This window comes from Rana temporaria, chromosome 12, assembly GCF_905171775.1.
Source record: "Rana temporaria chromosome 12, aRanTem1.1, whole genome shotgun sequence".
Classification (NCBI taxonomy): Eukaryota; Metazoa; Chordata; class Amphibia; order Anura; family Ranidae; genus Rana; species Rana temporaria.
Genome location: NC_053500.1, coordinates 90,986,495 through 91,013,231, shown reverse-complemented (window position 1 = coordinate 91,013,231; position 26,737 = coordinate 90,986,495). Strand labels below are relative to the sequence as shown.

The window sequence follows — 26,737 nt, the reverse complement described above, 5'->3', positions numbered from 1 at the left end:
GAAGGAAGCCTTAGGGCCCTTTCACACGGAGCGGATCAGTAATGATCCGCTCCGTGTGTCCGCTTTGCTCAGCGGGGATCCTCTGTAAAATCCCCGCTGAGCTGGCAGCTGACAGGGCGGTCCCCGCACACTGTGCAGGGACCGCCCTGTGTTTCCTCCGCTCTCCTCATATGGGGGATTGGATGAACACGGACCGTATGTCCGTGTTCATCCGATCCGGCAGACGGAAGAAAAATAGGATTTCTTCCGTCTGCAAATGCGGATCTTTGCGGAGGCGGACAAATTACGGGTGTCAGCAGATGTTCATCCGCTGACACCCGTAATCACATAGGGACCCATGTATGTCCTGTTTTCATCCGCAAACGGACAGATGAAAATGCAGACATACGGTCCGCTAGTGTGAAAGGGCCCTTAACCCCCTAGGCGCCACACCACTGAAAGGATGGATAGGAGTTATCCCCTCTACCCCCCCCCCCCCCCGAGTGATTCCATTGGTTTTATTGAAAGCTGCTTATCTTGCAGCCGTAAGGTAATTTGCTAGCACACCTTCGGGTGTCATCATACACCGAAGATTCACCAACAAGTCACCTTGCCACCTGCTGATGTCATTTAGCACCCAGCACTTCACTCGCACTTTGCAATTTATTTTGATTAAACTGCATCACCTCTTGGACTGAGTCGCAGTTGCATCATTCATCATTGGTGTACTGTATATCAGTTATGTTCAGTCATTCATGTTCATGGGAGCATAACACCATCCTGCGATTTCCTCTGCGACTGCATATATTATGTTTATGCTGCGATTCTATTTCTGCACCCAGCACTCTACTTGCACCTTGTAATTTCTCCACCTCTTGGACTGAGTCGCAGTTGCACCATTTACACTTTGTAACAATTGGACAATCTTGCGGTTCCATCCACTATTCATATGATGTGATTTTACTTACATTATACAGTCACCTATTTGTATATATTTGCACTCTTATTTAGTTCACTGTTTTATTCATCCATCATTGTTGTACATCAGTTATGTCCAGTCATTTATTTTGATTGGAGCAGAACACCATCCTGCGATTTCCTCTGCGACTGCATATACTATTATCTTTACGTTGCGATTTTATTTATGCTCCTGAGTCACCTTATCTGCACGGTTTGCACATTCATGCAGTACACCTTTGGATGCATCTTAAAAAAGGGATTTTTAATACAGCTTACCTGTAAAATCCTTTTCTTGAAGTACATCACGGGACACAGAGCGGCATATTCATTACTATGTGGGTTATATGGAGTACCTTCAGGTGATGGACACTGGCAATCTCAAACAGGAAGTGCCCCTCCCTATATAACCCCCTCCCATAGGAGGAGTACCTCAGTTTTGTAGCAAGCAGTATGCCTCCCAAAATGTTTCCCATAAGAGGGGTGGGAGCTCTGTGTCCCGTGATGTACTTCAAGAAAAGGATTTTACAGGTAAGCTGTATTAAAAAAAATCCCTTTTTCTTTCTCGTACATCACGGGACACAGAGCGGCATATTCATTACTATGTGGGATGTCCCAAAGCAATGCTTTACTGAGGGGAGGGAGAAATCTTCCCAAGACACAAGGATTTAATTCAGAGATACTCTCAAATAATAATAAATCCAACTTAGTCGAGAAAAAATTAACTTAAATCTAAATTTTAACTCAAGGGTGCCCCCGATTCTGAGGGTCTTAAATCGCAGCCCGCAGCACTGCCTGCCCAAAGGCTGTCTCTGTATTCCTTCTTACGTCCACCTGGTAAAATTTTGTAAACGTGTGGACTGAAGACCAGGTTGCCGCCTTGCATACTTGAGCCATAGAGATCTGATGGTGTGCTGCCCAGGAGGCGCCCATGGCCCTGGTAGAATGAGCCTTTACTGACAAAGGAGGAGGCAACCTCTTCAAGCCGTAGGCCTGAGTAATTAACTGTTTAATCCACCTCGAGATGGTGGATTTTGCAGCTGCCTGCCCTTTCTTGGGCCCATCCGGTAGAATGAACAACACATCTGTTTTCCGAATCTTCTCTGTAGCTTTAAGATAGGCCTTCATGGTCCTGACAATATCCAAGGTATGCAGCAACCCTTCCTTTCTGGAAGTGGGCTTCGGAAAAAAGGATGGTAATACCAAGTCCTGATTCAGGTGAAAACTGGATATAACCTTTAGTAAAAAGGAAGGATGAGGACGGAGAACCACCCTGTCCTTATGCAGAATAAGATATGGCTCCTTACAAGATAAGGCTGCCAATTCTGACACTCTTCTGGCGGAAACTATGGCGACCAGAAATACCAACTTCCTTGTTAGTAACACCAAAGGAACTTCAGCCAACGGCTCAAAAGGTTGTTTCTGTAGAGTTGACAGAACAAGATTCAAGTCCCACGGACAAAGTGGCGACTTCACCGGAGGATTAATACGCAAGACCCCCTGAATGAAGGTCTTAACCAGCGAGTGGGTGGCCAGCGGCCTCTGAAACCACACTGACAAAGCTGAAATCTGTCCTTTGATTGTGCTTAATGCCAGGCCTTTATCCACTCCTAGCTGGAGAAAACTTAACACTCGATCAATGGTATACTTGCGGGAAAGCCATTTCTTGGACTCACACCAGCCTACGTAGGCCTTCCAGACCCTGTAATAAATCACCCTGGAAACCGGCTTTCTAGCCCTGATCAGGGTAGAGATTACCTGCTTAGACAGCCCTCTACCCCTGAGAATCAGGGATTCAGCCGCCAGGCCGTCAAATTTAGATGCCGTAATGCAGGGTGGAGGATCGGGCCTTGCGAGAGTAGGTCTGGCCGTAGAGGAAGCGTCCAAGGATCTCCCACTGACATCTTTAGGATTAGTGAGTACCATGCCCTTCTGGGCCATGCTGGAGCTACCAGGATGACTGGTTTGTGCTCCACCCTGATCCTGCGTAACAGGCGGGGTAGCAACTGTAGCGGGGGAAAGGCATAAAGAAGTTTGAACTGATGCCAAGGGCAAACCAACGCATCGGCTCCGCAGGCCATAGGGTCCCGTGTCCGGGACATGAACCTGTCTAGCTTCTTGTTGAATCTCGATGCCATGATATCCACGTCCGGCATTCCCCACCTCTGGCAGATTATCTGAAAAATTTGCGGATGCAGAGACCATTCCCCTGGCGACAGAGTCTGACGACTCAAGAAGTCTGCCTGCAGGTTGTCCACCCCGGGAATGAATATTGCCGATATGCAGGGCACATGAGCTTCTGCCCACTGGAAAATCAAGCTCACCTCTCTCTGAGCTGCCTGACTCTTGGTTCCCCCTTGGTGGTTTATATATGCCACAGCTGTGGCATTGTCCGATTGTATCCTCACCGGGAACCCCTGCAATTTGGCTGTCCAAGCCTCGAGGACTAGCCGAGCAGCTCTGAGCTCCAAGATATTGATGGGTAACTGCCTCTCCGCCTGTGCCCAAGTACCTTGGCGAGTGCAACCATCCAAGATCGCTCCCCAGCCCCTCAGGCTGGCATCTGTGGTCACTATCTTCCAGGCCACGGGGCTGAAAGATTTTCCCTTCAGTAGATTCTGAGGATTTAACCACCAGCACAGACTTTGCCAGACTCTTGATGAGAGTGGCAAAGGAAATTCCAAGGCCTGTGGCCTCTTGCTCCATGCTGACAGAATGGCTGCCTGTAGGATGCGAGTGTGGCTTTGAGCGTAAGGTACCGCCTCGAACGTGGCCACTAGCTTGCCTAATAGTCGCATACATAGGCGAATAGTTGGTTCTTTTTTGCTTAGAACCAGATGGATCAAGTCTTTGATGGCCTCGACCTTTACTAGAGGCAGGAACACTCTTTGCTGTTCTGTGTCTAACGTCATGCCGAGGTATTCCAACCGTCTTGTGGGTTGGAATGCTGATTTTTCTCGGTTTAGGATCCAACCGAACCTCTCAAGGTACTGAACCGTGAGGGTCACTGCTCGTTCCAGGCAAGGAGACGAGTGATCTATGACTAGGAGGTCATCCAGGTAGGCTAGGACCGTGACCCCTTGGACCCTTAGGTTGGCTAGGATCGGAGCTAGGACCTTTGTGAATACCCGGGGGGCCGTAGCCAGCCCGAAAGGGAGTGCCACAAATTGGAAATGACGCTGGGCCACTGTAAAGCGGAGAAATCTTTGATGTGGCTGAAAAATTGGCACATGAAGGTAAGCATCCTTTATGTCTATGGACGCCAGAAAGTCGTCCTTCTGGAGTGCGGCGGCTGCTGACCGAACAGATTCCATCCGGAAAGAACGAACCCTTAGGTAAACGTTTAAACCCTTTAGGTCCAAAATTGGCCTGACATCGCCATTGGGCTTTGGAACGGTAAACAGATTGGAGTAGAACCCTAGCCCTAGCTCTTGGGCTGGTACTTCTACTATCATGCCCTGGCAAAGCAGATGATCCAATGCCGCCAGTAAAGAGGCCTCTTTTGTTGGATCGCTCGGTACCCTTGACTCCTGATAATGAGGTGGAGGAAACTTTAGAAACTCTAATCTGTAGCCTGTGGCCACGGAAGACCGGACCCATCTGTCGGGGATATCGGCTTCCCAAACCTCCGCAAAAAGACGAAGCCTTCCCCCCACCTTTGTGGGTGGGGGCGCCCCTTCATAAGGCAGACTTAGGGGCTGGCTTTGCTGGCTTACGATACCACTGCTTCTTGCCCCCAGAGGCCTGTCCCTGCGACTTATTGTTAAAGTTTGATCTCGCAGGAGGCCGTCGATACTGCCTGGAATTGGAGGGCCCCGGAACAGGGGAGAGCTGCCTTTTAAACGCAGGTCCCCGAAACTTCTTTTTGACCGGTAAAAGGGTACTTTTGTCACTCGATATAGTCTGAATATATTTATCTAGATCCTCTCCGAAGAGTCGACCTCCATGGAAGGGAAAACCTGCCAGAAGCTTTTTGCATGGGGGCTCAGCCGCCCAGTTCTTCAACCATAAGAGCCTTCTCATGTGTACTAAAAATAGTGACAAACGAGACGCCTGCTGAATGGAGTCCTTTATAGCATCCACCGCAAAGCACAGGGCTCTAGGAATATCCGATAACTCTTCTGCCTGTTGGGCAGGAATGTCTTTAACCACTTGCTTACTGGGCACATATACCCCCCTCCTGCCCAGGTGAAATTTCAGCTTTCGGCACTGCATCGCTTTAACTAACAATTGCGCGGTCGTGCGACGTGGCTCCCAAACAAAATTGACGTCCTTTTTTCCCCACAAGTAGAGCTTTCTTTTGGTGGTATTTGATCGCCTGTGCGGTTTTTATTTTTTGCGCTATAAACAAAAAAGTGAGACAATTTTGAAAAAAATACAATATTTTTTACTTCTTGCTATAATAAATATCCCAATTTTAAAAAAAAAATAACATTTTTTTTTCTCAGTTTAGGCCGATACGTATTCTTCTACATATTTTTGGTAAAAAAAAAAAAAAAAAAAAAAAAAAATCGCAATAAGCGACTGGTTTGCGCAAAAGTTATAGCGCTTACAAAATAGGGGACAGAATTATTTTTTTTTAATTATTTTTTTTTACTAGAAATTGCGGCGATCTGCGATTTTTAATGGGACTGCGACGTTATGGCGGACACATCAGACACATTTTTGGCGCCATTCACATTTATACTGCGATCAGTGCTATAAATATGCACTAATTACAGTATAAATGTGACTGGCATTGAAGGGGTTAACACTAGGGGGTGAGGAAGGGGTTAAATGTATCCCTGCTTAGTGTTCTAACTGTAGGTGGAGGGGGGGGTGACCGATCTGTGTCTCTATGTACAAGAGACACAGATCGGTCTCCTCTCCAGAGACAGCACCGCTGTCTCTGTGTAAAACGGCAATGAGAGATGATCTCATATGTTTACATATGAGATCCTCTCTCATTGGCCGCACAGATCGCCTCGAGAACGGCCACTCTGATTGGCCGTTCGCGGCGATCTGTAATTGGCTGTGTCCGAGGGACACGGCCAACACAGATTTTCCCCGCAGCGCGCTCTGGAGCGCGCGCGGGGACCGCCCTAAGGGGCGGACGTCAATTGACGGCAGTTTGGCGATTGGGATCCGCACTGTAGCCGTCAATTGACGGCAGGCGGATCCCAAGTGGTTAAGCATCTGTTTTGTCTGGTCTGTTAACGCTTGACAAACCCCAATAGCAGCCACTGCTGGCTGTATTACTGCACCTGCCGTAGCAAAGGATGCCTTTAAAAGTGTCTCAAAACGCTTATCCACCGGTTCTTTAAACATCTGTATGTTTTCCACCGGGCAAGTTAAAGATTTGTTTACACAAGAGATGGCGGCATCCACAGCTGGGAGAGCCCACCTCTTGGAAAATTTTTCTTCCATAGGGTAGATGGTGGAAAATCTTTTAGGTGGTAAAAAGATCCTATCTGGTCGTATCCAATCCTGAAAAATCAGTTCCTCTAAAAGAGGATGGACCGGAAAAACAGCGCTGCTCAAAGGCGCTTTCAATGAACCTAAGGATGATACCGCCGAAGCCTGAGGCTCCAGTAAGGGCAATTTAAATGCCAGGCGGACCATGTCTGTCAATGACTGAATCCACAAGCTCTCTGCATGGGAGGCCAAGACTGGCTCCTCATAAGTAGACTCCTCATCCCCTGAACCCTCATGGTCCTGGGAATGATTTTCCTGAGCTTCTAATTCTCCGAGGGAGAGAACCTCAGCATCTGGGGGTACACCCCCCGGTGATGGAGACCTAGTCCGCTTCTTGCCCGACATGGAATTGACAATCATAGTTGCCAATCTCTTCTCTAGTCCCCCCAAGGAAAGGGCTAGCATTTCCTCTGTGACAAACACAGGGTTGGGTGGATCTGAACTAGCCTCAACACCAGATCCCCCTAATGGCTCAACCAAGGCACCCACTACTGGAATAATTTGTGGGGAGAGTACAGGCATATCCCGACTCGAACCTTCAGAATCTGAGGGGGAACCCCTTTGTCCTCTGGCACCTCTTGCCATTTCCCCTGATCCTGATGCTTTGGAAGCCATGGTACAATACCGAGGCACCCCTACTTACAACAACTGACTGATGTAGGTAGGAGAAAAAACTATGCGGTTTTAAGGGGACAGTAGTAACAACTAATGCCCAAAAAACCCAATGGGGAGACCAATATGTGTTCCCTATTTTTTTTTTCAATTATGCATATATATTCTTTTTTTTTTTTTTAGGATTTTTTGGATCCTGAGTCCCTTTTTTCCCTTTTTCTACGGAATCACATTGTCTCCCCACAAGAGAAATTGCAAGAATCCACCTGCTGTAAGGAAATGTTTAGGCTAGATTGAAAAGCTAGTTCTGTTTGTCAGAAGTGCAATACTCCCTTGCGCCACCGGGTGCCACTGTGCATCAGGCTTGCACTGCTGCCGCTCTGTGTCCTCCTCTCCTGAGCTCAGAAATGAACTGAGCCAATACAGCACAGAGGAAGGGCCGCCCCTTCCTCTTATGAGATCCAACGTCCCGCCCCCCCCTCTAAAAACGGCGCGAATTTCGTCTTTTTTTTTTTTTTTTTATAAATCGCTGTGCACGCGCCTGCGCGCGTGCCCGTGTCACGGGGGGGGCCATGGTGGAAGCAGCATGCTGCAGGGACGCAGGAGAGAAGACAAGACACAGAGGAAACATCCGCACAGCACCCGGCCAGGTAAGAACCTTCAGGTAGGCGCAGACACCTCCCTAGTTCAGGGTAAAGAGTAGGCACACACTAATACCCCACCTAGCGCCCAGCCAGATAGAACCTGCAACACATAGACTAGGGAGATCACACATATGGGGAGTAAAAACACAGACCATCCTGTCTTACACAGACATAGTGGCCCCAGACTGCCAATGCAAGAGCATACTCAGGCAAACTCCCCCAAAAGATCCCCCCTGGAGAGCCTGCTGCCTAACCAAGTTCCGCAGACCCCCCCTTTCTTACCTGCTCCATGCCGCAGGACCTTGCACAGCAAGTGGTCCAATCTTCCCCCATCTCCGTGGGTGGCGTCTAGACCTTCAGGCCCTGGGGTCCTTTGAAGGAACCCACTGTCCTGGACCCATATAGCATCCTGGCAAACAGGGACTTTAGGCACCCCAAAGGGTTCTAAGTCCTGGGCCCAGGATCCAGCTCTCTGAAAGAGAAGCATTATGGGCAAAACCCCCTAGCTAGGGGCCCGGGTACTGTCCACTTTGGCTCTGATGCACCTTGGACAGATCCGGTTAGCCTGCCTTGATCCCAAGGATGTAGAGACAAGCTATTCCATGACCAACACCTAAGACACTGGCGAAAAAACTGAGGTACTCCTCCTATGGGAGGGGGTTATATAGGGAGGGGCACTTCCTGTTTGAGATTGCCAGTGTCCATCACCTGAAGGTACTCCATATAACCCACATAGTAATGAATATGCCGCTCTGTGTCCCGTGATGTACGAGAAAGAAAGATAGATGAAGGATGGATGGCCGCACTCCAAAAACCGTACAGGTTGTCTTTTATTAAATGAACAGCAGATACATCACCAGATCACAACAACAGGAACAGGGGAACAGCCGACGTTTCGCACAAAATCAGTGCTTATTCATGGCTAACATGCAATAAAACTGTTTGATATATATAGAGATCAAAGGGGGACATGTGACCTCTATTGGTAATTGGCTAGGAGGGGCCTATGGTAACAGGACACACCTAAGGCCAATATAGAGTCACAGCCCACCTGTGCATACCAAAAAATATATGTGGAGAAAATTCCAAAATACAACATTAATCAACATAAATATATATACGTGAACTCAATGTGCATAAGTGAGTAAGTGAAAGTGTAAAGAAACATAATACAATGAAATGCTATCAAATGATTATACAAAGCAATGGATGTGAAAATGAAAATAAAAATTGTGAAGATCGATAGGAAGTTGTATATACTGTACAGGACACCAGGGTTGGGTCCTGGACGGGTGCTATACAGCACCACTATTTGGGCTATGGTCCCTTTAAATAGCGGGAAGAGTGTTCAGGGGGTCACCCAAAGTGGGTGAAGGGTTCCAGGTAAGAATTAATCCAGAGAGGACTGGCTCGCAGTTCTATCTGTTTTGATAGAGTAATTTGGGGCCTGGAATTCTGGAGGCTCTAAAGTGCTATTTGGGTGGGAAAGAGCCTCCACTCCTAAACAATGAAGAGCCAGCACACAAGGTGTTAACACTCCCAGAGAACCACCCATTTAAAACAGGAAGTGATGGTGGAGGTGTGTGGAGATTGCACCTGTGAGGACAAGCTGGGAGTCTGATAGCTGCTGTTCACAATACAGTGAGGACTTTTGGATTACAGGGGGTGAAGACCCATCTACCAACGAACTGTATGTGTTTTCTTTTGACTTATTTTTGGTGCTGAAGATAAGCAGACTTTATTTTGATGCTGAAGCTAAGTGAACTTTTCGTTTATAGTTTTCCTTGTGTGCTGAGAAAAGCCTTATTTTTTTGTTGACCTATGAATAAAAGCCTTTTTATGTTCAGGTGAACGGTTTGTGCACTTAATCCCACCGAGCTATAGCCCCGAATGTTACAACTGGTGTCGAATGCGGGCAAAGTGCATTTGCAGGCGCAAAAACTGTTTAAAAACTAAAAACTGACATTTAAAGAGACAGTGTACTTATGGCATGTCTTGGGTAAAGTCAGCCCAGACATTGCAAACAGACAAAGGCATGGAGGAGGTCATCAAGGCTCTGGCACAAGCCACTGTGACCCAGCAGCAAGCGTTGGCAGAGGCAAACCGTCGCCATGAGGAAGCGATGGCTCAGCAGCAAGAAAACACACGACTGCTAGTCACCCAGTTTACGGCTCAGCAGGAGTCCTCTCAAGCGCAGGTGGCTGCCTTGCAGGAGGCAGTACGGCGGCTGGTTCAGGGACGAGAGCAAGCGGTCGTTGCCACTAGCAACCCAGTGTCCGTGAGAGCCAGTCATTTTTTACAAAAGTTAACACCCAGTGATGATGTAGAGGCCTTTCTTACCACCTTCAAAAGGATAGCAGAGAGAGAGGGGTGGCCCCGTGACCAATGGGCTGGTATTATCTCCCCTTTCCTCACCGGTGACCCGCAAAAGGCCTACTTTGATCTCCCGTCTGAGCACATCAGCGACTATGAGCGACTGAAGGCAGAGATCCTGGCCCGCCTGGGGGTAACCACAGCCATCCGGGCTCAGAGGGTGCATCGCTGGAGGTACAAACCTGACAGACCACCCAGGTCACAAATGCATGAACTGATACAGTTGGTCAAAAAATGGCTGCAGCCCGAAAAGTTGTCCGGTCCACAAATGGTGGAACGGGTGGTGATGGACTGGTACCTGCGGTCCCTGCCGGAGGACCTACAGCGCTGGGTAAGCCATGGAGACCCTGCAACTGCTGACCAGCTGGTTGAGTTGGTTGAAAGGTATACCGTTGTAGAGGACTTGCTTGGGCCTGCCAAGCGTCGGGAACACACGCTTAGGCCAACCAGACCGACCACAACACCTAGGAGAGAAGCCCTACCAGACATGGGAATTCGCAGACCTGCATCAGCTTCCGCAGAAGCACGAAGGTTGGCGCCTGCCCCAAGGACAGGGGATCTACAGTGTTGGTGTCGGTGTCGGTCCTGGGGGCATACCCGGGCACAATGCCCACTGCAGGAGGAGCCTATGGACTGCGGGATTGGTCGGAGAAGCTCCTTCTATGTGCAAAGTGTGTGTGCCACTCATCTTGATCTGGCTGCAGGACGGTTTGAGTGTGAAGTGTGGGTGAACCACCTTCCTGCCAGGGCTCTACTGGACTCCGGTAGCATGGTAACACTAGTACATGCCAGGGTACTTGGGAGGCTTGGGCCAGTAACCAAGACACTACGGGTAGTGTGTATCCATGGGGACACCAAGGAGTACCCCTTGGTCCCGGTGACTGTTTCCTATGGCCATGCCTCAGTTACACAGGAGGTTGGGGTGGTAAAAAGTTTAATTCATGACATCATAGTGGGGCGGGACTGTCCACTATTTCTGGAACTATGGACCCAGGTACAGATGGGGCTGCCAGGAGAACTGGGGACACTGGACCTGGAAGGGACAGGGTCTGAGGCATCCGAACCTGAAACCTCCCCAACATACCCCTCTGATATGGAGACACCTGTCACCAATAATGAAACGGCAGAGAATGCTAATATGGAGGATAATGCCCCTGTCCCAGGTCTAGAAACCGAGTTGATCTCTGAGGGGGGGAAGTCTTCCCATTGCAAGTTATGCTGGGGGAGGATGATGAGGAGCTCTCCCAGGTTGAGGAGGGGGAAGGGGAAACGTCCTCAAGGCCAGTACATCCAGACCTGGATATATCCAGGGGTGCGTTCGGCACCGCCCAATTACAGGACCCTACCTTGATCAATGCTCGAGAGCAGGTTTCTGTTATTGATGGGGTCTCACAAATGCCAGGCGCAGATCAGAGGTTTCCTCACTTTGCATTGAAGGGGGACTTGGTGTATCGAGTGGCTGAGAGCCGAGGGGAAACTGTGGAGCAGTTGCTGGTTCCCCAACCGTATAGGCGGATGCTCCTTGATCTGGCCCACAACGATGCACTGGGAGGACACCTGGGGGCGGAGAAAACAGAGGCCAGGATAACCGACCGGTTTTACTGGCCAGGGCTGAAAGCCGAAGTTAAAAAGGTATTGTGCGTCTTGTCCCATTTGCCAGTTAACCGCCCCAGTGTCCCACTATAGAAATCCTCTGGTACCCTTGCCAATTATTGAGGTCCCGTTTGAGCGAATCGCTATGGATCTGGTGGGACCCCTGGTAAAGTCGGCCCGGGGGCACCAACACATATTGGTAATCTTAGATTATGCAATTAGGTATCCAGAAGCCATCCCTTTGAGGAAAGTCTCCTCTAAGGCCATTGCCAGGGAATTGTTTCAAATGGGTTCCCCAAAGAGATACTGACGGATCAGGGTACGCCTTTTATGTCAAAGGTGATGGCGGACTTGTGCAAACTGTTCCAAATTAAGCAGTTGCGGACGTCCGTCTATGACCCGCAGACCAATGGCCTGGTTGAGAGGTTTAATAAAACCCTAAAGTCCATGTTGAAAAGAGTAGTCCAGAAAGATGGTAAGGATTGGGATATGCTACTCCCTGCTCTGTTTGCTATCCGGGAGGTTCCACAAGCATCCACGGGCTTCTCACCATTTGAATTAGTGTATGGACGAAGGCCCTGGGGATTACTTGATCTGGTAAAAGAGACATGGGAAAGTGAGTCCTCACCGCATAAAACGGTGGTAGAGCATATCTCTCAAATGCGAGAGAGAGTGGCTAAGGTGATGCCGCTGGTGAGGGAGCACATGCAGAAGGCTCAGGATGCCCAAAGAAGAGTGTATAACATGTCGACTAAAATTAGACAGTTCCAAGTAGGAGACCGGGTGGCTGTTCTAATACCCATGGTAGAGAGTAAATTCTTGGCCAAGTGGCAAGGCCCGTTTGAGGTGGTAGAGAAAGTCGGTGAGGTGGACTACAAGGTACACCAGCCAGGGAAAAGAAAACCATACCAGATCTATCATGTTAATTTGTTGAAACCCTGGAGAGACAGAGAACAAGTGTCCGCGGTAGTAGGGGTACAGTCAGGGGACCATGCAGGGATCGACCTGGTGCAGGTTGCTGCTACCCTGACTGGGCCCCAAACCCAGCAAACAAAATAATTTTTACAAAGAAATAAGGATATGTTTTCAGAGTTGCCCGGTCGCACCAATGTCATTGAGCATGACATTGTGACCGAGCCGAATGTAAAAATCCGATTAAGGCCTTACCGTATCCCAGAAGCTCATAGGGTGGCAGTGTCGGAAGAGGTTAAAAGAATGTTCGAGCTTGGAGTCATTGAAGAGTCGCAGAGCGAGTGGTCAAGTCCAATCGTGTTGGTACCCAAGCCCAACGGCACCCTCCGCTTCTGCAACAACTTCAGAAAACTTAATGAAGTCTCCAAGTTTGACGCATATCCCATGCCACGGGTAGATGAGCTGATTGAGAGGTTAGGTCCTGCCAGGTACATCACCACGCTGGACCTCACAAAAGGGTACTGGCAGATCCCCCTGACTAAGGAAGCCAGGGAGAAAACGGCCTTGATGCTGAAGCTAAGTGAACTTTTCGTTTATAGTTTTCCTTGTGTGCTGAGAAAAGCCTTATTTTTTTGTTGACCTATGAATAAAAGCCTTTTTATGTTCAGGTGAACGGTTTGTGCACTTAATCCCACCGAGCTATAGCCCCGAATGTTACAATACACATATGATATATAATAAAAGTAAAAATAGAATAATATGTGTCAGTGAAAATGAAAGTAGTGAGTGTTAGTGTCTAAGGTGATAAACATGTGCAGAAAAACCCCGTCCCGGTCATAAATCATGATCGGGGGAGGTGTATTGTAGATCAATAATGTGTTGGCAATTATTTATCCAGAAACAAAGAGGGGGAGCGAATATGTTGATATATGTGAATACACAGTGGCCTAATAAACATAGATACACATTGCAAAGAATGGTGAAGATGAGATAGATATTTCTTATATATGCTAATGACAAAAATCAAATAGTGAATGAAAGACGTAAAAGCGGCGAAATACAGCGATATAGAGTTGTAGAAGGACAGATGGAAAACATATGAATAAAAATCAGTAAAAAAGAGATTTTTAATACAGCTTACCTGTAAAATCTTTTTCTTGGAGTACATCACGGGACACAGAGCGGCATATTCATTACTATGTGGGTTATATGGAGTACCTTCAGGTGATGGACACTGGCAATCTCAAACAGGAAATGCCCCTCCCTATATAACCCCCTCCCATAGGAGGAGTACCTCAGTTTTGTAGCAAGCAGTATGCCTCCCAAAATGGTCCCCATAAGAGGTGTGGGAGCTCTGTGTCCCGTGATGTACTCCAAGAAAAAGATTTTACAGGTAAGCTGTATTAAAAATCTCTTTTTCTTTATCGTACATCACGGGACACAGAGCGGCATATTCATTACTATGTGGGATGTCCCAAAGCAATGCTTACAATGAGGGGAGGGAGAACATCTTCCAAAGACAAAAGGATTTAATTTAGAGATATACTCAAATCATAATAAATCCAACTTAGTTGAGAAAAAATAATTTTAAATTTTAAATTTAACTCAAAAGGGAGCCCCCGGAATCCGAGGGTCTCAAACTGCAGCCTGCAGCACTGCCTGCCCAAAGGCTGTATCAGTATTCCTTCTTACGTCCAACTGGTAGAATTTTGTAAACGTGTGGACAGAAGACCAGGTTGCCGCCTTGCAAACTTGAGCCATAGAGATCTGGTGGTGTGCTGCCCAGGAGGCGCCCATGGCCCTAGTAGAATGAGCCTTTAATGATAACGGAGGAGGCAACCCCTTCAAGCCGTAGGCCTGAGTGATTAACTGTTTAATCCACCTTGAGATGGTGGATTTTGCAGCTGCCTGCCCCTTCTTGGGCCCATCTGGTAAAATGAACAACACATCTGTTTTCCGGATCTTCTCTGTAGCTTTAAGATAGGCCTTCATGGCCCTGACAATATCCAAGGTATGCAGCAACCCTTCCTTTCTGGAAGTAGGTTTAGGAAAGAAGGATGGTAATACCAAATCCTGGTTTAGATGAAAACTGGATATAACCTTTGGTAGGAAGGAAGGATGAGGGCGGAGAACGACCTTGTCCTTATGTAAAATAAGATATGGTTCCTTACAGGATAAGGCTGCCAGTTCCGATACTCTTCTGGCGGAAACTATGGCGACCAAAAATACTAACTTCCTTGTCAGTAAAACCAAAGGAATTTCAGCCAACGGCTCAAAAGGTTGTTTCTGTAAACTTGACAGAACAAGATTTAAATCCCACGGACAAAGCGGGGATTTAACTGGAGGATTAATACGTAAGACCCCTTGAAGGAAGGTCTTAACTAGCGAGTGGGTGGCCAGCGGCCGCTGAAACCACACTGACAAAGCTGAAATCTGTCCCTTGATTGTGCTTAATGCCAGTCCTTTATCCACTCCTAGCTGGAGAAAACTTAATACTCTATCGATGGTAAACTTGCGAGAAAGCCATCGCTTGGACTCACACCAGCCTACATAGGCCTTCCAGACCCTGTAATAAATCACCCTAGAGACCGGTTTCCTGGCTCTGATTAGGGTAGAGATTACTTTCTGAGACAGACCTCTACCCCTGAGAATCAGGGATTCAGCTTCCAGGCCGTCAAATTTAGATGCCGTAAGGCAGGGTGGAGGATCGGACCTTGCGATAGCAGGTCTGGCCGTAGAGGAAGAGTCCAAGGGTCTCCCACTACCATCTTCAGGATTAGTGAATACCATGCCCTTCTGGGCCATGCTGGAGCTACCAGGATGACTGGTATGTGCTCCACCCTGATCCTGCGCAGCAGGCGGGGTAGTAACTGGAGCGGGGGAAATACATAAAGAAGTTTGAACTGATGCCAAGGGCAAACCAGCGCATCGGTTCCGCAGGCCATCAGATCCCTTGAGCGGGATATGAACCTGTCTAGCTTCTTGTTGAGTCTCGATGCCATGACATCCACGTCCGGCACTCCCCATCTTTGGCAGAGTGTTTGAAAGATTTGTGGATGTAGAGACCATTCCCCCGGCAACAGAGTCTGGCGACTTAAGAAGTCCGCCTGAAGGTTGTCCACTCCTGGAATAAATATTGCCGATATGCAGGGCACATGAGCCTCTGCCCACAGGAGAATCAAGCTCACCTCTCTCTGAGTGGCTTGACTCTTGGTTCCCCCTTGGTGATTTATGTATGCCACGGCCGTGGCATTGTCTGATTGAATTCTCACCGGGAACCCCTGCAATTTGGACGTCCAAGCCCTGAGGGCTAGTCGAGCAGCTCTGAGCTCCAAGATGTTGATGGGCAACTGCCTCTCTGGCTTTGCCCAAGTACCTGGCGAGTGCAACCATCAAATTGCTCCCCAGCCCGTCAGGCTGGCGTCTGTGGTTACTATCTTCCAAGCCACTGGGCTGAAAGACTTCCCCTTCACTAGATTCTGAGGGTCTAACCACCAACACAGACTTTGTCGGACTCTTGATGAGAGCGGCAAAGGGATATCCAAGGCCTGTGGCCTCCTGCTCCATGCTGACAGGATGGCTGCCTGCAGGATGCGAGTGTGGCTCTGGGCGTACGGTACCGCCTCGAATGTGGCCACCATCTTGCCTAGTAACCGCATACATAGGCGAATAGTCGGTTCTTTCTTGCTTAGAACCAGTAGGATTAATTCCTTGATGGCTTTGACCTTTATCAGAGGTAGAAACACCCTTTGTTGTTCTGTGTCTAACCTCATGCCGAGATATTCCAACTGCCTTGTGGGCTGGATGCTGACTTTTCTCGATTTAGGACCCAGCCGAACCTCTCGAGGTACTGGACCGTGAGGGCCACTGCTCGTTCCAAGCCATGAGACGAGTGATCTATGACTAGGAGGTCGTCCAGGTACGCTAGGATCGTGACCCTTTGGATCCTTAGCTTGGCTAGGATTGGAGCTAGGACCTTCGTGAACACCCGGGGGGCCGTAGCCAACCCAAAGGGAAGCGCCACGAATTGGAAATGACGCGAAGCCACCATAAAGCGTAGATATCTTTGATGTGGCTGATAAATTGGAACATGAAGGTAGGCATCCTTTATGTCTATGGATGCCATGAAGTCGTCTTTTTGGAGTGTGGCAGCTGCTGACCGCACGGATTCCATCCGAAATGAGCGGACCTTTAGGTATGCATTTACCATCTTTAGGTCCAAAATTGGCCTGACATCTCCGTTGGACTTTGGGATGATGAATAGGTTGGAGTAGAAACCCAGCCCTTGTTCTAGGACTGGTACCTCTACTATTACTTCCTGGGAGAGTAGATGATTCAATGCCGTCATTAATGCGGCTCCCTTCTCCGGATCGTTTGGAACCCTTGACTCCTGGAAATGAGGAGGAGGAAACTTTAGGAAGTCTAATTTGTAGCCCGTAGCCACGGAAGACCGTACCCATTTGTCGGGAATGCTGGCTTCCCAAACCTCTGAAAAGAGACGCAGCCTTCCCCCCACCCTCGTGGGTGGGGGCGCCCCTTCATAAGGTCGGCTTGGGGGCTGGTTTTGCTGGTTTGCGAAACCACTGCTTCTTGCCTCTAGCGGCCTGTCCTGCTGTTGAAGTTAAAGTTTGATCTTGCAGGAGGCCGTCGATACTGTTTGGCATTAGAGGGCCCCTGCCCAGGGGAGTGCTGTCGTTTAAACGCAGGCCCCTGAAACTTTTTCTTGGTTGGCAAAAGAGTACTTTTGCCGCTTGAAATGGTCTGAATGTATTTATCCAGGTCTCCTCCGAAGAGTCGTCCTCCATGGAAGGGGAACCCTACCAGGAGCTTCTTGCATGGGGGCTCGGCCTCCCAGCTCTTTAACCATAAGAGTCTTCTCATATGGATAAGGGATAACGATAAACGTGACGCTTGCTGGATAGAATCCTTAATCGCATCTACCGTAAAGCGTATGGCCCTAGGGACATCAGAAAATTCTTCTGCCTGCTGGGCAGGAATAAGTTTAAGCATCTGCTTAGTTTGATCCGATAATGCTTGTGCAACCCCAATCGCAGCCACAGCTGGCTGCACTACTGCCCCTGCAGTAGTGAAGGAGCTTTTAAAGTAGTGCTTCCAAGCGTTTATCACCGGATCCTTGAACACCTGTATGTTTTCTACAGGGCATGTTAAATATTTGTTAACACATGAGATGCCACCGCCGGGGTTGCCCATCTCTTGGAAAATGTATCTTCCATAGGATATAAGGCAGAGAATCTTTTAGGTGGTAAAAAGATTCTATCTGGCTTGGTCCAATCTTGGAACATAACTTCCTCTAGCAGAGGATGGATCGGAAAAACTGCGTTGTTTTGAGGCGCCTTTAGTGAGCCCAAAGCTGAAACAGTCGATACTTGGAGATCTGGTACTGGCAAGTTGAATGCACTATGGACCAAGTCCGTTAAGGCTTGAACCCACCAGCTCTCCCTTGGGAGGCTGCCCCAGACTCCCCTGTATCCGGATCCTCGATCCCCGAACCTGCTTGGTCCTTGTCCAAGAGGTCGTCCAATTCCCCTGCGGAAAGGACCTCCTCCTCTGAGGGTCCACGATCGGGCGACGGAGATCTATTCCGTTTTTTGCCCCGCATAGCCTTGGCTATCATCTTTTCCATTCTTTTTTCCATCTCCTTTAAAGAGGTGGACAATACCTCGTCCGTGACCACCCTAGGGTTGGACTGACCCGTGCCAGCTCCAGCCCCAGATCCCGATGGTCCCAAGGCTCCCTCTCGGGAAAGCAGCGGCATAACTTTGTCCGAGACCTCAGACTCTCTGGGGGAATCCCCACCTCTTGTACCCTCTGACCCAGATGCCATGGTACAATACTGAGGTACGCCTGCTAACTTATCGGTGTTTGGAACTATAAATAGTTATTGCCCAAAAACCCGTTTGGGGGATAAAAAATGCCTTCTTTCCCGTTAATGGTTCTTTTTCTTTTTTTTTTTTCAAACCCAAGAAAGAAAAAACATTCTGTCCCCCTTAGTAGTATTGCCAAAAAACTGCTGAGATAGAAAAGAACAGCCTAACTCTAGGCTCCAGGACAGTCTTATTGAAGACTGTAATAACTGTTTTGGCCACTGTGTGTCCTCGGCGCCCCGTGCTGCCGCTCTGGTCTCTTCCTCTCAGTTCCAGCATACACTGAGCTGGGAACAAATGGAAGGGCCGCCCCTTCCTTTAACATGCTGGCCCGCCCTTCCCCCTCAGCTAACGGCGCGAAATTGCGCCCATATCACGGGGACGCGCGCGCGCCCGCCGGCGGGGGGGGTGGGGTTGGGTTAAGGAGACCACACGAGGAGACAGTTTGTCCTGTCTCCAGGCTAGGAGGAAGAACCGTGGCAGCAACTTTGCAGGCAAGCACAGCTCTCTTTACACACACATACACACAGGCCTCTTTCTCAATGTTTACAATACTACCAGGGAGGTCACCTTTTATGGGGAATACACATAAAGCCATCCTATCTTTAAGACATGTGACTTAATTTGCCAGATGCAGCGCATAACTTTAGGCATGTCCCCTGTGAACCCCCCAGAAAAAACCTGCTAAGAACCAAGTTCCCGCAAGTTTCCCCTCACTTACCTGCTCCATGCCGCAGGACTTTGCACAGCAAGAGGCCAATCTCCCCCATCTCGTGGGGCATTGACCTTCAGGCCCTGGGTTCCTATGAAGGATCCACTGTCCTGGGCCCATATAGCACTCTGGCAACAGAAACATTAGGCCCCCAAAGGTTTCTAAGTTCTGGGCCCAGGGTCCAGCTCTCTAAAAAGAAAGCATTATGGGCTATACCCCATTGGTTTGGGGTCCGGTTACTGACCACTTTAGCGCTGAGGCCTTTGGACAGAACCGGTTAGCTCACCTAATCCCAAGGATGTGGAGGCAAGCTAAACCATGACCAACACCTAAGACACTGGCGTAAAAACTGAGGTACTCCTCCTATGGGAGGGGGTTATATAGGGAGGGGCATTTCCCGTTTGAGATTGCCAGTGTCCATCACCTGAAGGTACTCCATATAACCCACATAGTAATGAATATGCCGCTCTGTGTCCCGTGATGTACGATAAAGAAAAATATACAGAAATATGAATACCAGAGAAATAGGTTATTCTCTTTTGTACTGTGAACTGTAGATGTCTCATGATGCAAGCCCGATAAATTCCATATAAAGAGTAAAGTATATAAAACATGAAAATGTTAATGAAATATATATGAATGGATAAATGTACGAATAAAAATATATATGCATTTGGATGCATCTTATCTTGGCATTTACAGCGATTTTTTTTATCTTTCAGTCAGTCTATTTGCATATTTGCACATCCATTTATCAATTATACTATTTTGGTTATTTATACATTTTACCAATTCCACCATTCTATGCTATTGGAGCGCAACACCATTTCTTGATTTTTTCCATGTCTCACTGTGGTAGTGGTTGGCCCATATGTAGTTGCCGCACCTTTACCCTCTTGCACACATAGTTTCCACTGTAGTGCAGGAATAACTACTTTACCCAACCCTACAATACCCCTTCGACGTAGTACTCCCGTGGTACCCAGTATCAGGCTAGGGTATGTCGACATTTGTTTTTTAAAGATCTTTTTAGTTGTTCGTATGGTGGTGCCTATCTTTGGATGTTTCTTTACTTCCAGTGGCACTTCCTTGGCACTTCTGCCTCCAGAATCCAGACCAGGCCTTCTAGGGGAATATCCATCTTCATCTGTTCCATTTGTATCCAGGGCTTCTTGTTACATCCGCACCACTCCATCACTCTGACTAAGTGAGAAGCTTCCTGATATCTTACTGGGTCCAGAAACCCAATTCCTCCTTTTCCTTTAGGCAATGATAGGATAGTTATACGTACTCTTTCTGGCTTTCCCGTCCACATAACCTAAAAAAAACTTGATCTTAAATCTCTTAGAAAACTTGGGGGGGGGGGGGGGGGGATCTTGATTGGCAGGGTTTGTATTAAATACAAAAGCCTTGGTAACATGTTAATCTTTATAATATTTGTCCGCCCGAACCATGTAAAGATTTCTTTATCCAGGTATTTACAGCTTCGGCATGCGATTAGAACACAGTTGGACTTGGTCGCAGTGGATTTAAAGGGGGCCCCTAGATATCATTTTCGGAGCTGATTCAGCCAAACTCACATCTAATCTATATTATATTATCCGACAGCGTAGGGTAGGCAGGGTGTCTCAGATGGCTAAGGTGAAATGGGAACAGGACATAGGACATATAGAAGACACTGACTGGGGAGAGATTTTAGAGGGAGTTAAGACGTCATCCCCCAAACTCTCGGATAGACTAACACAATTGTATATAATTCACTGCACATATCCAACACCCATGAGACTGGCAAAGTTCCAACCCACAAGAAACCCCGGGTGCCCCATGTGTGCCGCAACTGCAGGCTCGTTTTATCATTTGTTGTGGCACTGCTCGGACGTGCAAGCCTACTGGTTACAGGTGACGCAATTCCTCCACAACATGGGATCTCCGGTGGGCATGGACCCAATATTATGTCTCCTGGGATTACTGCCAGATGTGGAGGTAGACAAATATTAGACTATCTTTATATGTGAAACACTATTTCTGGCTAGGAAGGTTGTGGCCAAGGCCTGGATGCAGGCCAGGGCCCCAACATTAGAGGAGTGGAAAAGGGAGGTGAACATCACTCTTCCATACAGGAGGATGATCTATGTCCATAGGGGGCGACCACAGAAATTTTCCAGTATATGGGATAGATGGCTGGAAGACGGGGAAACTTGCACGGTCTGAGTTACTACCAAATGGTGGTTTTGGACGGAGGGTGATGATTTTGGGGGGAGGACATCATATTCAGGGAGGGGGAGAAGGAAGATATTACGTTGGTGTATAGGCATAACTCAGAAAAGGCTGTACTAATATTTCTTGGTTTCCCATCTTGGTTTCCGGTTCTCCTCCCTTTTTTTTTTTTTCTATTTTTTTTTTTGGTTTGTGTTTATCTGGTTATTTTTTATTTTTTTGGTAATGATGTGCTCATGTATGCGAGGACCGGTACGAACCGGATAGACGGCTTGAAAGTTACAATATACAACTGCAAAACCCTTGTTCAATCTTGGTCGATGTTAATCCATTGCTTTTCATGTACCGTATTTTCCGGCGTATAAGACGACTGGGCGTATAAGACGACCCCCTAATTTTCCAGGAAAAATTTTGGTTTTGGGATATACTCGCCATATAAGACTACCCCCTTCCTACTAGTCTTTCTGGAAGCGGAGGGGGTAGCCAGAACCGCTGACAGAAACAGGCTTTTTCAAATCTCACTGTGCCATTACATTACATGCCCCCACTGTGCCATCACTTGCCCCCCCTGTGCCATCACTTGCCCCTCACTGTGCCTGAACTTGCCCCCCACTGTGCCTGAACTTGCCCCCCACTGTGCGAACAGTGCAATTACTCACGTTTTTCTGAATCGACTACCAGGCCGTGACAGTCTCCATGCTGCGAGCGTCAATGATTTGAAAGCCGCGCCTTCTCCTCAGACTGTCCTGTGATAGGCGGAACACAAATTTTCCCAGCAGCGCCTCTGTTCTGTGTTCCGCCTATCACGGACGTCTTCTCATCTCGTCCAAGGATGAGAAGGCATCTGTGATAGGAGGAACACAGAACAGAGGCGCTGCTGGGAAGATTTGTGTTCCGCCTATCACAGGACACTCTGAGGAGAAGGAGCGGCTTTTAAATCATTGACGCTCGCAGCACGGAGACTGTCACCGGCGTATAAGACGACCCCCGACTTTGGATGCATTTTTTTGCATCCAGAAAGTCGTCTTTTACGCCGGAAAATTCGGTATGTATATCTCTTTTACATCTCAATAAACTTGAATTTTCTGGTAAAAAAAGATTTCTTTATCACATCTCAAAAAGTCTAGCTTGATCCGTCTCGCCAATGGTGTGTAATGAAGTTCAAATAGCTTATTCAAATTCTTCGATATTTTAGTCCCTAGGTAACTTTTGTGGGATTCTGTCCATTTAAAATTAAATTGCGTAGTTATCAAATGTAATGAGGTATTTATTTCTATTTCCATCGCCTCCGATTTTCCATAGTTAACTTTAAAGTTGGAAAAAAAAATTAGATCGGCATAGGTCGCGAGTTTCTGTTCCTCTCCCTTTATTGCTATTCCCTTAATGTGCGAGTTCTCCTGAATCGTCCTAAAAAAGGTTCTATTGTCAGAATAAAAATAATGGGTGATAATAGGCATCCCTGCCGTGTTCCATTTCGAATAGAAAAAGGCTTGGAGATTCTATCATAGAATCATATATCATTTTAAAGATAAAAAAAAAAAAAATTCTACATTGTTACTATCCTTTGGAGAATGCAATATACATGTAAACCTCTTCAGAATTTTTGGTATGGTTAAATGTGTGCCAAATATTATGTAGAATGTGTGATCAGATTTGTGCTTATAGTCAAGGGCACTGGAACTGCAGGAAGAGATCAGAGCAATGCAATTGGCTACATGTAATAGAACTAGGACTTTGCCAAAAGTGCACAACTGTGATCAGAGCTCAAGGCTGTATTCACAAGGCTTTGCATTAACAAGCAAGTAATGTAATAACCAGATATATGTGTTATGTGCTGCCATCTGGAAAAGTGCATTAACAAACCGTGAGTGTAAATGGGCCCCCAAAAGACAGAATAATCCTCAACGGAGTTCTGTGGTACTTTAATTAGGAACATATGAGCTGGAAATGTACCTGTATTGGGAACAGAGGAGGCACTGGTGGAGCCAATGCTGTTTGCTCTGGACACTATGCTTCCTTTTCGTTCCATATGTCCTAGAATAATGAAACATTATCAGTTTTTCATTGCACCAAGAAAGAAGGAGAAAGGAAATTGTTGAAATCAATACTTTCAAACTTAATACCATTGACCAGGTTCACACATGTGCAGAGTGCAATTTTCAGGTCTGTTTGAGTGAGCATTCCAAATTAGTTGTTCAGCTGTGAATTAGATACAGTTCTATACCAAAGTCTCCACAATACCACACAAATCGTGAACCAAAAATGATATCATTTATAATAATTGGCTGCAGCTGTTTGTGTGTTTCCCACACACATAAAATGCAATAAAAAAAAATAAAACTCTGTGCAATCAAACAAAAAACACATACATGACAAATGAATAATAAAATTCATGTGACTAAAAATGTATTATCTGAACATCTTCCATCACAAAATTTCAAAATGCAGTGTAACACCACTTACAGTATCTCACAAAAGTGAGTACACCCCTCACATTTTTGTAAATATATTATATCTTTCCATGTGACAACACTGAAGAAATGACACTGCTACAATGTAAAGTAATGAGTGTACTCTTTTCTCCTTTTTTCTGTGGTTATCTATTTTTTTTAACCCAAGATGTCTACCTCTGATGAGTTCTCCGCATTGGATGTTCTCTGTTTATATATTTCGGTAAAAGTAAACATGTCCATGCCAAGTTGGGAGGGGTGGGGACGGGGGAATGTTTTTAAACCACATTTCTCTCAACTGATAGCTTATGCAAATGGTACTATGCTAATGACCTGTACTTACAATGCCTGTTATTTTGAACTGCTTATCGTGTTGCTTGAGATGACTAGATCCGAATACTACTAGACCCCATGGCACAAATTGTCTTAGCAGGCCTAAGCTTCCCCACCTGCCAGGTCGCTAATTCTAGTCACAATTGCGACCGGGCGCCCGGATTTTGTCGAACCCTGGTCTTAGCCTGTTACATTCCTCCTCATACAACTCAACAGTGGTTAAAGCAGTTGTATACCCGCAGCAGGTTTTTTTTTTTTTTTTTTTTTTTTAGCACACCTGAAAGGCAAAGGCATAAGTGCATAATAAGTTGGATTAAATACTTACCTTGGAACGAGGTGTGGGGAACTTATACCTGGTCCACACGCTGAGTGAGATGTCACCTTGCCTCGCCGTGTCTTCCGGTATCGCCGCTCCAAGCGCCGTGATTGGCTGAGCGGCGATGTCGTCACTCCCGCGTTTGCACGCGGGAGACTTAATTCCGGCAAGGACCGGCGTCTGCCGCCCTACACACCTGGGAGACAGACGCTTGATGTTGGAAAGCCCAGGAGGCACCTATCGCCCGGGTAGAATTACATTATTATACAGGATTTATATAGCGCCAACAGTTTGCGCAGCGCTTTACAACATCAGGGAAGACAGTACAGTTACAATACAATTCAATACAGGAGGGATCAAACGACCCTGCTCGTTAGAGCTTACAATCTAGAAGGAGGGTCAAGTGGAACGAAGGATAGTAGATATGGGGGTGATTAGATGGACAAAATTAAAGTACAGTTGTTAGATGTGGGTAGGATAGGCTTCTCTGAAAAGGAGGGATTTCAGGGATCTTCTAAAAGCTAATAGAGAAGGAGATAGACGGACAGATTGGGGTAAGGAGTTCCATAGGCTTGGAGAGGCTCTGGAAAAGTCCTGGAGACGAGCATGAGAGGAGGTGATGAGAGCTAGAACAGGAGGTCTTGAGAAGACGAAGAGAACGATTAGGTTGGTATTTAGAGACTAGTCCAGTGATGTAGCTGGGGGCAGAGTTGTGGATGGCTTTGTAGGTAGTAGTTAGTATTTTGAATTTAATTTGTTTGGCGAGCGGAAGCCAGTGGAGGGATTGACAGAGAGGAGCAGCAAGACAGAGCGGTTGGTAAGGTGGATGAGTCTGGCAGCAGCATTCATGAAGGACTGAAGGGGGATAGAGTATGCAGCTGTAAGCCAATGAGAAGGAGTTGCAGTAATCGAGCGAAGAGATGACCAGGAGTGAATTAAAGAGCTTGTTGCGTCATTGGTTAAAAAGGGGCGTATTTTGGAGATGTTGAGGCGGCAAGATTTGGACAGTGATTGGACGTGGGCTTGAAGGAAAGTTCAGAGTCCAGAGTCCAGACTACTCCAAGGACCTTGGCATGTGGGGATGGGCTAATGGTTGTGCCATCATTTTGACAGAGAGATCAGGGGAAGAGGCACGTGGGGGAGGAAAAATTAAAAGTTTTGGTTTAGGATAGGTTGAGTTTGAGGAATTGGTGTGACATCCAAACTGATATATCTGATAGTATATTAATGAGCGTGAGGAGAATGAATGGGGCGAGTTGAGGGGCAGAGAAATAGATGAGTGTCGTCAGCATAGAGATGGTATTGGAAGCCGTGGGAGGCTATAAGCTGACCCAGGAAGGAGGTGTAGATTGAAAATAGGAGGGGTCCAAGAACATAACCTTGGGGACCCCAACAGAGAAAGGAAGAGGAGAGGAGGAAGTAGAATTGTAAGTAACGCTAAAGGTACGGTTGGATAAGAGATAGAGAACAAGCGAGAGTACGGTCACGGAGACCGAAGGTGTGGAGTTTTTTGAGGAGGAGTGGGTGGTCAACCGTATCAAAGGCAGCAGAGAGGTCCAGGAGTATGGAGTACGGAATAGTGTTTCCCTTAGTTTTGGGGCCGTTAGTATATCGTTTGTTAGTTTTAGAGGAGCAGTTTTCTGTGGAATGTTGAGGAACGAAATCCAGATTGAAGGGGATCAAGAAGGTTATTATCAGCAAGGTGGACGCTCAGTCGGCTGTAGACTAGACCAGGCCATGTCCAAAGTCCGGCCTGCGGGCCAATCGTGGCCCGCATCCAGGTTTAATACGGCCCCCCCTGGCAATCTGGAGAGATATAGATATATATATATATATATATATATATATATATACTGTATTTATCGGTGCTGCCTCGGAGGGGACAGGGAGGGGCAGGACGAGGGCCGTCAGATTACAATTCCTATTACATGTAATAGGAATTCCCGTCTCCTGGGCTGCCATTGAGACGACTGTTTTTGTCTATCATAGCAGTGAACAGGAGAATCTCCTGTATGTAATCTGTCAGCGGTCGTCTGCCCCCACCCTGTCCCCTCTGAGGCTACAGATGGGCAACGATCAGGCTGCAATGATGGCATGGTGAGGCTGGCATTCATGGCAATGGTGAAGCTGCAGATGGGCAGTGACCCTTATTTTCTCATAGTTCTTTATTTAAAATTATTTTTTCCTGAAACTTCCCTCTAAATGCCGCATACACACCATCACTTTATGTGATGAAAAAAAAACGACACTTTCTGTGAAGTAGAAAAATTACGTTTTTGAAAACTTCAATTTTCAAAGAC

The 26,737-nt window shown here is 47.2% G+C and overlaps 1 protein-coding gene across 1 annotated transcript in view; it reads right to left on the bottom strand.

Annotated features, from left to right (window-relative positions):
• Window positions 1-26,737, bottom strand: part of MLX (MAX dimerization protein MLX) — a 198,371-nt gene that overhangs the window by 81,421 nt on the left and 90,213 nt on the right. Inside the window, 1 exon segment of the mRNA XM_040331815.1 lies at window positions 23,292-23,372. Coding sequence (XP_040187749.1) covers window positions 23,292-23,372 — 81 coding nt within the window.